The 13,448-nt window shown below is 40.5% G+C and overlaps 1 protein-coding gene across 1 annotated transcript in view; it reads right to left on the bottom strand.

Annotated features, from left to right (window-relative positions):
- DNER (delta/notch like EGF repeat containing) overlaps positions 1–13,448 on the bottom strand; it is a 370,265-nt gene that overhangs the window by 79,554 nt on the left and 277,263 nt on the right. Inside the window, exon 8 of the mRNA XM_017529081.1 lies at positions 3,497–3,721. Coding sequence (XP_017384570.1) covers positions 3,497–3,721 — 225 coding nt within the window. The remainder of the gene's footprint in view (positions 1–3,496; positions 3,722–13,448) is intronic.

The raw sequence follows: 13,448 nt of genomic DNA, 5'->3' as shown, positions 1-13,448 counted from the left end.
TGGAACAATTTCACCCCTGCATAGCTCGAGGATGCTGCTGGAGGCCAGGCGAGGTAGCGCACACCTGTAATCCCAGCACTTTGGGAGGCCGAGGCGGGTGGATCACAAGGTCAGGAGTTCAAGACCAGCCTGGCCAAGATGGTGATGCCTGTCTCTATTAAAAATACAAAAATTAGTCAGGCATGGTGGCTGGCGCCTGTAATCCCAGCTACTAAGGAGGCTGAGGCAGGGAATTCCTTGAACCTGGGAGGTGGAGGTTGCAGTGAGCCAATATCATGCCACTGCACTCCAGCCTGGGCGACAGAGCAAGACTCTGTCAAAAGAAAAAGAAAGGAAGGAAGGAAGGAAGGAAGGAAGGACAGACGGACAGACGGAAGGAAGGAAGGAGAAAGAAAGAAAGAAAAAGGGAGGAAAAGAATGCTGCTGGAATTTCCATGGAGAGAAAGAAAGAAGAGCTTTTACTAGTCCATGCCAGGAAATGGGCTGCCGGCCTCTCATTTCATGCTCTTACATGTAACTCTCCTCTCTTTTCTAATAAAGAGCAAAACTGACTCCCAGAGATGCCTGTAAATTTCCTCTGGTCTTAGTCAGTAAGCAAGGATGTTAGAGAGGTTCTTTCTACCATTCTTGGCTACCTCTCCCAGTGTGGAAAGAGAAACACCAGGCAGTATATTTTCTATTTAGTTGTATCACACATGTTAAAAAACTCTATTTGGTATTATTTTAAAACACTATTTATCTCTAACTCCCTTCAATTTTAAGTTTTAAAAATCAACTAACTATAAGAAGTAGTTTGGGCCAGGCACAGTGGCTCAGGCCTGTAATCCCAGCACCTTGGAAGGCTAAGATAGGCAGATCACCTGAGGTCAGGAGTTGGAGACCAGCCTGGCCAACATGGTGAAACCCTGTCTCTACTAAAAATACAAAAATTAGCCAGGCCTGGTGGTGGATGCCTATAATCCCAGCTACTTGGGAGCCTGAGGCAGGAGCATCACTTGAACCCAGGAGGTGGAGGTTGCAGTCTGGGCAACAAGACCAAAACTCCATCAAAAAAAATTGTTTAAAGAAAACGTTTGATATAGTTAAGAAAATAAGTCAGAGAAGAAAGGGAGGAGAAAATGAAGTTGACTTCTGGTCTTGCAATATGTGATTCTTCTTTGTGGGGCTTCACTGAGAGAAACGGAATTCTCAGGAGACAGGTAATAAAGTATTACGGAAGTTTTTGTTCAGAACGCTGCTGAGGGGAATTTTCACACTTGTTACAACATCCAGAGCGGAGTTGGGAACAGCGTGCTCATGAGTCAGTGCATGAGTAAGCCTCTGTTCTTCCAGCACAATCGCAGCTTGTTTAGTTTGCAAACACAAGTTGTCTCAGTGATCCACATTCCCAATAGGTAAGGGCCAGCACCACGCTGCCTCCTTACTGCATGCCCAGCTCACAGCACGTGAGCCCCAATCCACATGGAAGAAAACTGGACCCTCTGAGGGGCAGCTATTCCCGTCTCCACCTTGGCTCTGAGGGAGAGAGTGGAGGCCAACCAAGCAAAATATCCTCAGGTCAAATGTAGTGGAGAAACTGCTTCACTTCAAGTATCACTTTATGAGATCCGAAAATGTTACTGTGATAGTTGATTTCAGGCGTCAACTTGGCTTAGGCCATGGTTCTTATATATTTGCTCAAACACTAATCTAGATGTTGCTATGAAGGTATGTTTGAGATGAGATTAACATTTAAATCAGCAGACTTTGAATGAAGCAGATGATCCTCCAGAATGTGGGTGGGGCACATCCAATCAGTTGAAGGTCTTAAGGACAAAGACTGAGGTTTCCCAAAAAAGAAAGAATTCAGCTCAAAACACAACACAGAAACCCTGCCTGAGTTTCCAGCCTGCCAGCTTCCCTACAGATTTTGGACTTGCGAGTCCACACAATTGCATGAGCCAGTTACTTAAAATAAATCTGTCTCTGTCTCTCTGTCTGTGTCTGTCTGTCTCTCTCTCTCTCTCTCCGTTTCTCAGGAGAATCCTAACTACTAACACTGTTACCAAGAAGATTAAACAGTCCTATTCCCTCTGAATGTCAGAGCAGAGAGGAAAGAGGCACTTGGCAAAATATCAATTACTTAGAAAATCAGAGCATTAAGAGTCTACGTGGGGAAAAAAAAGGCTTTTCAACACCATTCAAATGCCAAGTTGCATTTCTCAGTCACTTTTTAAGTTGATTCGTGAGTATGCAACATGCCCTTTGGAAGTTCTGGGCCAGACACTGGAGCAGCAGAACCAGGGACACCTGCGTTGGAATCTGGGCTCAGCCCCCGTCCTGGGTGTCTGGCAGCAGGCACATGACTGAACCTCTAGACGTCTGCATTTCAAACCTTGGTGTAAATGTGACACTAAAATGACCAGAGATGTGAATCACCCAGCTCAGAATCTAGAAAGATGAGTGCTCACTAAATGGTGGCTTAGGGCAATTGCTGCTGATACAAAAGCTGTTAATAAAACACATTTCCTCCCACCCCTAAGGAGGAGAGAGACACATACGAGGATAATTAATGTCGTTTCTAAAACCACACAAGTGATATTGTGGGTGACTGCTGGAACTAAGAGGAAGGGAAAGTGAGTCAGCCCCCGAAGTAGAAGTTTGTTCAGTGAGGTGGGGTAATGGGGAGCAGGCATTCCAGCTAGAGGCCATTGCACCAGCAAAGCCAGGGTCAAGCAAAACCAGACACTGGCCAGCCACACTGACTGGCCAGGGGGATGTGTGGGGACCCATTGTGCTGAGAAGCTTTCTAAAGAGCCAGCTCGCGCAGGATGGAGGCATGCACAGAATAGAAATCAGAAGAAAGGGCTGCCTTGCGCGTTCCTTTCTGACTACACTAGTGCGTTGCACACACACAAATTTTTGCCTAGCAATCACTCACATCCGGGTATCAAAACTTCCATATAAAAATCTGTAGTGCAAACACAGAAGGCATTTGGAAATTAAATGGTGAAATTTTTCAATTCTTACACAGGAAGCCAGTTGTAACCTACTGTGCATCAAGTAACAATTTTAATAGATGACACAATTCTGATGTATTGCCCTGTGCTTTCCATGCGCATTAAAATGAAAAAAACATATTCTGTTAAATTAAGCACACAACAGTAAAAGATATGCAATACAGTAAAAGCTCTGCAATGACTTACAGTAAGTTGTTACAAATGCTTAGCCTGTGATAAGATCAAGCCTGTTTTCAATTTTCTTTATTTTGTTTGTTTTTTTCTATAATGAATGTGAGTTACTCATGAAAAGAGGAAAGGGTATGTCTTTTAACCCTGCCAAGCGTAGATCTAAAAAAGAAAATGTGTCATAAATGAGTGGAATTCACTTTTATTTACAAGTATACCGCATTCTGTGAGCTGACATTTGCTCAGATGCAAAAGAAAACGTAATGATCTTTTTGAGATTGGCCTGAGACTGAGAAAAGGAAGACTTGCTGTCTAAGGGCGGTACCCACCTGGATCACAGAGGCATTTGTAGCTGGTGCCCACGCTGCGGCATGTGCCGTGAGCGCAGGGGCTGAGGGCACAGAAGTCAATAAGCTGGGCACAGGTTGGGCCTGTGAAGCCCGGGCTGCAGCTGCAGGTAAAGTGTACCCCATCCACGTAGCACGTGCCATTGTTCTGGCATGGAGACGAGACGCACGGGTCCACCTTTTCTTCACAAGCAGATCCAAAGTATCCTGTGAAAAACATACAGGAGCTTAAAAAAATTACAACACATTTGAACATACAAATAAACAGTCTGCTCCACTGTGTATTCATAATCAATTATTTCATTCATAGTTTCCACGTATGTCATAACCCACCAAGATAGGTAAGTTGTTTTTCTCAGCTTTAGTAATGCAGGGTTAAAAATATTAATCCCTACAATTCCATTTTTATTGAAATATGAGCTATATGACTGTTTAGGAGTACATACATATGTGTACATAAAAATATTTATGTGCACACATGTGTGTATACTCTAGAAAGATACCAAAAATAAATTAATGGTAATTTTCTAAAGGAAGATGAGATTTGGATCAGCAAAGGGATTTCCTCTCTTATTTTGTACACATTAATGGGGAACACATTTCTTATTTTGCTGTCATAGATATGACATAATCCTGAATTTAAAAAATTAAAACCATATCAAATAGTAAACAATGAAAAAAGTCTCTTTTTCATCACTGTCCCTTTGTCTCCCATTACCTTCTCTACAAACAACCACTGTTAACAGTTTCTTGAATATACGCTTTTTAAAAAATTGGTTGTTGTAACAGAGAAACAAAAGTGGTCTACCCTTACAACGGAATGCTGCTCAGCAATACAAAGAAAATACCTGCTGACACATGGTATGACATGAAGGAACGTCAAGAGCATTATGCCAAGTGAAAGAAGCTAGGCACGAAAGACTACATATTATATAATCCCATTTGTAAGAAATGTGCAGGAAAAGCAAATCTGTAGATACAGAAAGTAGAGAAATGGTTGCCTATGGCTGAGCCAGAGAGAGATTCACTGCAAATGGGCTTGAGGAATACACTGGGGCAAATGGATATATTTTAAACTTGGATTGTGGTGATGGCTGCACAACTCTGTAAATTTACTTAAATGCTTTTAGCTGTACATTTCAAATGAATGAATTTTATAATGTATAAATTGTATGCTTAAATGAAATTTTATGTTATATAAAATTATATAAGGCTGTTAATTTTTCTTTTAAATATGGTTACTATGTAGGTGATTTTTATCTTGTTTCCTGTGTATATGATTCAGCATTTCTTGTTAAAAATTTATACATATGAAACTGTGTGGGTTTCTACATCTGTGCATACATGTAGGTATGTGTATTTAGTAATGCTTTGCATAAAAACTATACTTCTTTCAATACTTTAAGACCAGTTTGAAAATTAAAGATTATTCAAATTTTAGAAATCAAAGTTAAATAATTTTACTCACATATAGTTTGTATTCTAATAGTCTATTATACTTTTCTTGTTTACATTTAAGTTTATATTTACTCACCCTCTTATAGAACTCCTAGCAATACTGACAATTTTTGTTGTCATTGCTAAGGACATAGTTAATATGTAAACAAACAAAAACAACTCCCAGATTTAATTATGTGAAGCAACTCATAAATTGGCATAATCAACTTGGTATTTCCCTGTGCAGTATAGAAATATAAAATTATCCTCCAAAAAAATCCAATGCTATTCAATATTTTATAAAATTCTTGGTAGCTTTTAAATCTTAGAAATCATACTAAAAACGTACCATACAGTCAGTTTTATTGACACTTGAATTCTCCAAAAAGTTTCTTGGCAGCCTCAAGTGGAATATAATTCTATCCATCATGAGATATGTTCCATTTTACTTTGATTGAAAATAAGATGCTTAAACACTTTTCAACATATGACAGTACTATATGTTACCATCACTATTTAACACGTTTTCAATAATAGGATTTCATATCTCAAATATTCTAATTTTGGAAAATACAATCATTTTTATCTGTCTAGAAAATGCAGCATAGCTGCTCAAACTATTTAAAGGCCCATTTAATTTGCTCGAGTGTGACACTAGAAGTCATTCAATATTTTTTTTCTTAATGTGAAAGAATAATTTTGAGTAATGAATTGACCAAGCTGACCCACAGCTTGCATTTAGTTAGATTATGGCCCAAGATTGCATCTTACAACTTGAGAAAAAAAAAATGGCAGGCGGGGGCGGTGGCTGGTGAGGAGCGGACCGGATTCTAGGTTAACCTTGTGGATGCACTGATTTATTTACAAGAAACTCAGGCTCATGAGAAATTCCATACCCAAGGCTGGATACCAGTTTACCCAAAACAGCAGCTCAGGGTCAATCAGAAAATTCTAAATGTTAATGCCCAGAAACAGAAATCAAATTTAAGAGGACATTTTGATTCTTTTTCTTCCTCCAGCAGAACTGAACTAATGAAAACAGAAGGTGATGCTTGAGAACTCTGTCAACTCTTTTAGCTGAGAACACAGAGAAGAAGAATGATCACAGGAGCTGTGTCCTTGAAAACCCTGTGAGATTAGGTGGGTGAGAACTTGATAGAAAGAATATCTAGGGAGGGTCAAAGATAAGGAAAATGAGAAACAAGAAGCTCATACCTAAGTTAGGAGCATAAAAAGGAAAATTACTTAGAACTACCAGATCCCAGTAGAAGAGTTAATATTAAATATAGATCTCAGTGAAGGTTGACATTTAAGCACTGGATTAGCAATGTCATGGGTTAAATTGCATCCCCCCAAAATTCATATATTTTTTAATCAGCTTTCTCAGGTTGAGTAAAATTCATATTTGGAAACCCTAATTCTCAATACCTCAGAATATTGCTCTTTAGAAATAGTGCCTTTATTATTTATTTATTTATTTATTTATTTATTTTTTGAGACGGAGCTTCACTCTTGCTACCCAGGCTGGAGTGCAATGACGTGATCTCGGCTCACCGCAACCTCCGCCTCCTGGGTTCAGGCAATTCTCCTGCCTCAACCTCCTGAGTAGCTGGGATTACAGGCACACACCACCATGCCCAGCTAATGTTTTTTGTATTTTTAGTAGAGACGGGGTTTCACCATGTTGACCAGGATGGCCTTGATCTCTTGACCTCGTGATCCACCCGCCTCGGCCTCCCAAAGTGCTGGGATTACAGGCTTGAGCCACTGCGCCCAGCCAGAAATAGTGCCTTTAAAGAGATGACTCAGTTAAATTGAGGTTGTTAGGGTGGGCTCTAATGCAATCTGACCACTGTCTTTATAAGCAGAGATCACGACACAGAAAAAGACACCAGGGATGCCTGTGCACAAAGGGAAAGACCACGTGGGGAGGAAGCAAGACTCTGCAGGCCAAGGAGAGAGGCCTCAGAAAAAAAATCAACCGTGCCAGCACCTTGATCTGAACTTCCAGCCTCCAGAATGAGAAGTAGATGAACTGCTAATCAGCCTCCAGAACTAGAAAGAGACATCTGTTGTTTAAGCCTGTAATCCTTTGTCACAGCAGCCTGAGAAGACTCACACAAACAGGGAGCATCAGAAGACAGGGAAGCAATGATTAGGATCTTGTGTTTGATTCTGTGTTCACCACGCCAGCAATCTGAGCGACCATCACAAGGCCCTCTCTGTCCCATCGTTCACTGCCTCTACCTGGAAAACAGGGCAGAAACTCTTTTCTTTCCAAAGTCATTGTGGGTTCTGAAAATATACATATATCAAATTTCCCAGAACAGTTCCCAGTCCAAGGCTTGATGAATGGGTGAATAAATGAATGAAATAGAAATGCTAATAATAACAGTAACAGGCTGGGTGGAGTGGCTCACGCCTGTAATCCCAGCACTTTGGGAGGCCCATACAGGTGGATCATGAGGTCAGGAGTTCAAGACCAGCCTGGCCAACATGGTGAAACCCCATCTCTACTAAAAATGCAAAAATTAGCCAGCATAGTGGCACGTGTCTGAAATCCCAGCTACTGAGGAGGCTGAGGCAGGAGAATTGCTTGAACCCAGGAGGCGGAGGTTGCAGTGGGCCAAGATCATGCCACTGCACTCCAGTCTGTGTGACAGAGCAAGACTCTGTCTCAAAAAATTAAAAAATAACAGCAACAGCTAACATCCACTGGAGGCTGATTTGCATCATTTGATTCTAAGCCTTTATGTGAATTATTTCATTCAACTCTACCATTATAGTAGGATGTGAGAACTACAATAGCCCTATCTTACAAATGTGAAAACAGTGACATGAGAATATGAAGTAGCCTTTTCACGTCTGAATAGCTAGTAGATGGCAGAGCAGGGACACCAAGGCCAAATGCTTACAAGTCTCCTACACTGCACAGAAGAGAAGTGGATGACAAACCAATTAAGATGTTATGATGTGTAAGCAAAACCAGGACTTACGTTTCTATCCTGTTTGTGTCTTGGTGAAAGATGAAAAGACTTACTGATCAAGTCAACATAAAGGGAAAAGTGAATTTTAGAAAGGGCATCACTCTAGCTTTATGTCAATATACTTAGTTATAAATAGCAATATAAGCCACATGCAATAGACCAAGTAGAAAGAAAAATGGGTAACATGGACACATAAAGGGTCATGACTTTGGAGAGAGTCAATATTTCAATAAGGCCAAGAGAAGTGTGGAAAATGAACAATAATGAGAGCACTGGTCAGGCCAGGTCACAATTGGTCTTATGTGTTACACTTGGGAGTTTACATTTCATTCTGAGGCCACTAGATATCACCTATTTTCATTATTTATATACCTAATTATAGGCAATGTGGAGAGTGAATCAGAGGGAGGTTGAGACCGGAAGCATGAAACCAGGTGTTTACTCAAGTAATTGAGGCTGTGAGGGCCAATTTGTAGCTATAAAGATAAAGAATGTGAAATATATTAGAGCATGATTTTGGAAGTAAAATTGTCAATTCAGGGATCACTTGGATGGTAGAAGACTGGAAGAGAGGACAGAGCCCAGAGACACAATGTAACATGAATCACAAATGCAAATGCCAGCAGGGGTCAGGTAGACAATGTTGATATGGAGACTGGATCAAGTGTAATACAATAGAGACTGGCAGGGCCCGTGGCAAACGAGAGAAAGAAGCCCCTTCCAAACAGGACGGCCACCATAACCTGTAGCCAATTCAAAACATGGGGCCAGGTACCAGATCTTCTGAATATTCAAGAAAAGTCTGAAATCCAAATTATTGTTTGAGCCTTGTCTGTTTTATTTTATTATTATTTTATTTATTTATTTATTTTTGAGATGGGGTCTTGCTCTGTAGCCCAGCTGAAGTGTAGTGGCACGATCTCAACTCAGTACAACTTCCACCTCCTGGGTTCAAGCCATTCTCTTGCCTCAGCCTCCCAGGTAAGTGGGACTAAAGACACGTGCCACCACATCCAGCTAATTCTTGTATTTTTAGTTGAGATGGGGTTTCACCATGTTGGCCATGCTGGTCTTGAACTCCTGACCTCAGGTGATCCATCCGCCTCAGCCTGACAAAGTGTTGGGATTGCAGGCGTGGGCCACCACACCCAGCCGAATCTTGTCTATTTTAAAGCGTTGATAAATCATTTCTCCAGCAAATAAAACATATGTATGGGCCCTGTATATACGGCTTCTCTGTGTGAGTTAATGTTAAGGAGCTTTGGACCAAAGGGAATTGGGTTTAAACGCCATCTCAGTCCACTAAACTGTGGGACTTTGGGCTAGTACTTAATCACCCTGACTTTCTGCTTTTGTATCGTGAAATAAAGATATTAATGCCTACAATTTATGTTTCTTATGAAGCTTAACTGTAAAAATCTATGCAAAGCACTTGGAACAGTGACTCTCCAGTAATAAGTGTTCAATAAGAAGCAGCAATAATTATAATTTCTGAGTTTTCAGATTGAGGGACAATGTGGACAGTGTTATTATCAAATGCAATGGAAAATACAGGAAGAGGCTTCTAGGGGAGGGTTATGAGTTCAGCTTTGTGCAAAGTGAGTTGAGATGCTTTTGCAGTTGTTCAATGGTCATTAAATATGTAGAACTTGTGCTCAGGAGAGATGTATGAACTAGAGTATGGACTGGGAGTCATAGGAACATGGGTGGAAACTGGATTCATAGGCATACAGGATACCACTTGGGGCAAGTGAACAGAGAGAGAAGAATGTTCAAGTCTGGAACTCTGAACAACTGTAGCACTTGTGAGCACAAGAAAGAAGAAGAAATCAAGAGCATATCTCATTGAGAGACCTCTCATCTTGTCCTGCATATCTCTGTGGATTTCTCTTTCTCCTAGCACTTACCACACCCTGTATGCCTCCTCCATAACTGGTCTCTGATTTTCTTGAGATCAGGGAACATAACTTACGTGTCTTTGTATCCCTGTGGCTCAGCATGAAGCTTGGAAAATGGCAGGCATTTGACCAGGGACAAATAAATGGACAGACAGGCAGACAGAGGGATGGATGAATAGACAGCTAGCTAACTTTCAAGAAAGAAAGAAGGTGCAGGTTCTGGTCAGGAATGAAAAAAGCATATATTTAAAAAAAAAAGAAGGAAAGAAGAGAAACCAGGAAAGAAAAGTGTCACTGAAAACAATGGAAGAGAAAATGTGAAAAAATGGCACTGAACCTTGCCTGTAAATCACATGAACAAGCCGTCGCTAGCCTGCCACAAGATGAGAAACTGCATGGAGCAAAGGAAGCTAGCACAGCTGAGGCCACTCTAGACTACCTGACCTCCATCAGTGCAGCCAGTGACCAGCTAAGCCTGCCCAGACTGCTAATGCAATGCATAAGGATTATGATCTAAATGAGCGGCTGCAATTTTAACCACTAAATTTTGGGGGTGGTTTGTTATGCAGCAAAAGTTAACCGATAAGATTAATAGGAGCTACAGGATTGTATCTATGTAGGAATGTAGGCCAGAGGGAGATTTTTGCTTTGCTTTGGAAGAGACTTGAAAGAGTAATTGATCATACACTATAAGAAAACTTAAGAGACGATCAATAAATGTTTATTGAATATCAAAAGGCCCACTGTGGTTGAATTAAGGATCCTGTGTTTTATTATTATTAAAATTTTGCTTTTTCCTACCAATTCAAGAAAATATAATACAGGATGAGAATGCAAATAATACTTCATATTTTCAGTCTGCTAGCATACCTCAGTATATACTGAGGAAAGAATACACTTTTGGCATATTATCCAGTCTAAAAAAAGAAAGTGAAAAATTGCACTAAAGAGATGATTAGTATGTGTTTGTTGTACTGACTATCAAAAAGGTCCACTGCTGTTGAATCAAGGTTCCTGTGTTTTATTATTAACACTTAAAGTATAATAAATAAATATCCCAGCACTTTGGGAGGCCGAGGCGGGTGGATCACGAGGTCAAGAGATCGAGACCATCCTGGTCAACATGGTGAAACCCCGTCTCTACTAAAAATACAAAACATTAGCTGGGCATGGTGGCGTGTGCCTGTAATCCCAGCTACTGAGGAGGTTGAGGCAGGAGAATTGCCTGAACCCAGGAGGCAGAGGTTGCGGTGAGCCGAGATCGCGCCATTGCACTCCAGCCTGGGTAACAAGAGTGAAACTCCGTCTCAAAAAAATAAATAAATAAATAAATAAATAAATAAATAAATAAAATAAAATAAAGAGAAGGCAAGCTAGAGACTTAGAAAATATTTGCAAACCATGTATCTAATAAAGGACATTATCTAAAATAAAAAAAAATTGTTTTTGCTTACCAATTCAAGAAAATATAATGCAGAATGAAAAGGCAACTAACACTTTATATTTTCAGAGCCTCCTAGCATACCTCAGTATATACTGAGGAGAGAATACACTTTTGGCATATTATCCAGTCTAAAAAAAAAAAGTAAAAAAAAAAAAAAATTAAAAAAAAAAAAAAACAAAAAAAAAAAAAAAAAAAAAAGCCAAAAAATGAATGCAAGGTGTATCTGAATACACTTTGTAAAGATGAATGTGAGGTATGGAAATTATGAGATAATTTTCCTGGCTCACATGATTATTAATAATCACTAGAAAAGATGTAAATGCTGAGTCAATTCTGAAATGCTATTGCTTTGACTAGTAAATTATCCATTTCCTTCTATCACCTAAGCAATTGTTCATATGACATCCTTTTGCAAATGACTCACATCTCCTTCAGCCACCCTCTAAGTCACCTTCCTAAGAGAAGTAAGAACAGGTTTTGTAATTCAAAGAATGCAGAGCCAGAAAACCAAAGTTTGAATCTTCTGTCTACTGTGTGACCTCAGGCTTCATCAATTTTTCTCTAATTTTCTTACCTACAAAATGGTGTTGGCTCCTGCTATGAAGGGTCAAGTAAGATGACACATGTGCTCAATAGATGTTGGATTCTCCTCCCTTTAAGTGGTGATTCTGGGGTAATCTCAAGTTGCCTGTATACCCAGAAGTTTGTGGTTAGGGAAAGGAAGCTGTCCTGTCAGTCAATCTGTGGAACATAATCTATTTTCACATTTGTATGTATTCCTCAGGGTCATGTCCCCGGGTGTCTATAAAGGGAGATTTCTGGAATCTAAAGGTGCTCACACACTGCTCTCTAAGCACACAAACAGTTACTGGGCCATGGAGTGATGCTGGTGAACAGAGGTGGGGTCCCGGGGCAGACAGCCGTGGGAAGAGGTGGGAAGCAGGAGTGTCTCTGAGAATATCTCTGTACATGCTCAAAAGGATAATCTGCTGAAGTTGTGTTTGTTCATGGCAAACACTTGCATGTTCCAGGCACTGTTCCAAGTGTTTTAAATATACTAAGTCCTTTAATTCTCATATCAAGCCTATGAGATAAGAACTATCATTTCCCCATTTTCAGACGAGAAAATTGGCATAAAAAGATCATGTAACTTGCCCAATGTTACACAGATAGTAAATGGCAGGTTTGAGATTTGAACCCAGGCAGTCAGACTCAGGTCCAAACTCCTAACCAGTACTCTGTGCTGTGGTACCCAACACCTGGGGTATAGCAGTATATTAGTCCATTTTTGCATTACCACAAAGGAATACCTGAAACTGGGTAATGTATAAAGAAAAGAGGTTTAATTAACTGACAGTTCTGCAGGCTGTACCCAAAGCATGGTGCAGGCATCTGCTTTTAGGGAGGGCCTCAAGGAGTTTACAGTCAATTGTGGTAGAAGACAAAAGGGAAAGCTGGCATATCACATGGTGAAAGCAAGAGCAAGAGAGAGAAGTGAGGGGTGCCACACAATTGCAAGCAACCAGATCTCGTGTGAACTCAGAGTGAGAACCAAGGGGATGGCACTGAGCCACTCATGATGGATCCCCGTGATCCAAACACCTCCCATCAGGCCCCACCTCCAACACTGGGAATTAGGTTTCCGCATGAGATCTGAAGGGAACAAACACCTAAACCACACCAAGCAGAAAGACCAAGAATGTGAAGGCAGGTCCTCCAGGGTCCATCCAGCCTCTGTCCCTTCCTGGCCATGTGTAGCACCTAGTTTTTATCCTAATATCCATCTCACCACTTCCCACTGTCATAGACTTTTGGTCACATAGCAACACAGAATAATGTTTACAGGGACCAGCCACTTCTGCAGCTAGATGTAGACCTGTGACGACATTCTGAATAATAGACACAAGTGGAAATGTACTGAAGTTGCGTCTATAGATAATTCCTTGAAAGAAGTTGGCAAGTACCCTTTGCTGTTTCACAACTTTGCCCCTTCATCCATCCTACTATCTAGACTACAGATGATGGCTGAGTTTTTCCTAAGTTTGGTGGAAAACATCTATCCATACACAATATGCTCATTGAATACCAGGAAGAATAAATAAATACACAGGAATGTCACAGTCAAACTGCTGAAAACCAAAAATTAAGAGAAAACATTAAAAGAAGCC

The sequence above is a fragment of the Cebus imitator genome, unplaced genomic scaffold (assembly GCF_001604975.1).
Source record: "Cebus imitator isolate Cc_AM_T3 unplaced genomic scaffold, Cebus_imitator-1.0 Scaffold57, whole genome shotgun sequence".
Classification (NCBI taxonomy): Eukaryota; Metazoa; Chordata; class Mammalia; order Primates; family Cebidae; genus Cebus; species Cebus imitator.
The sequence above is the reverse complement of the archived record's forward strand: the minus strand, read 5'-3'. Positions and strand labels throughout refer to the sequence as shown.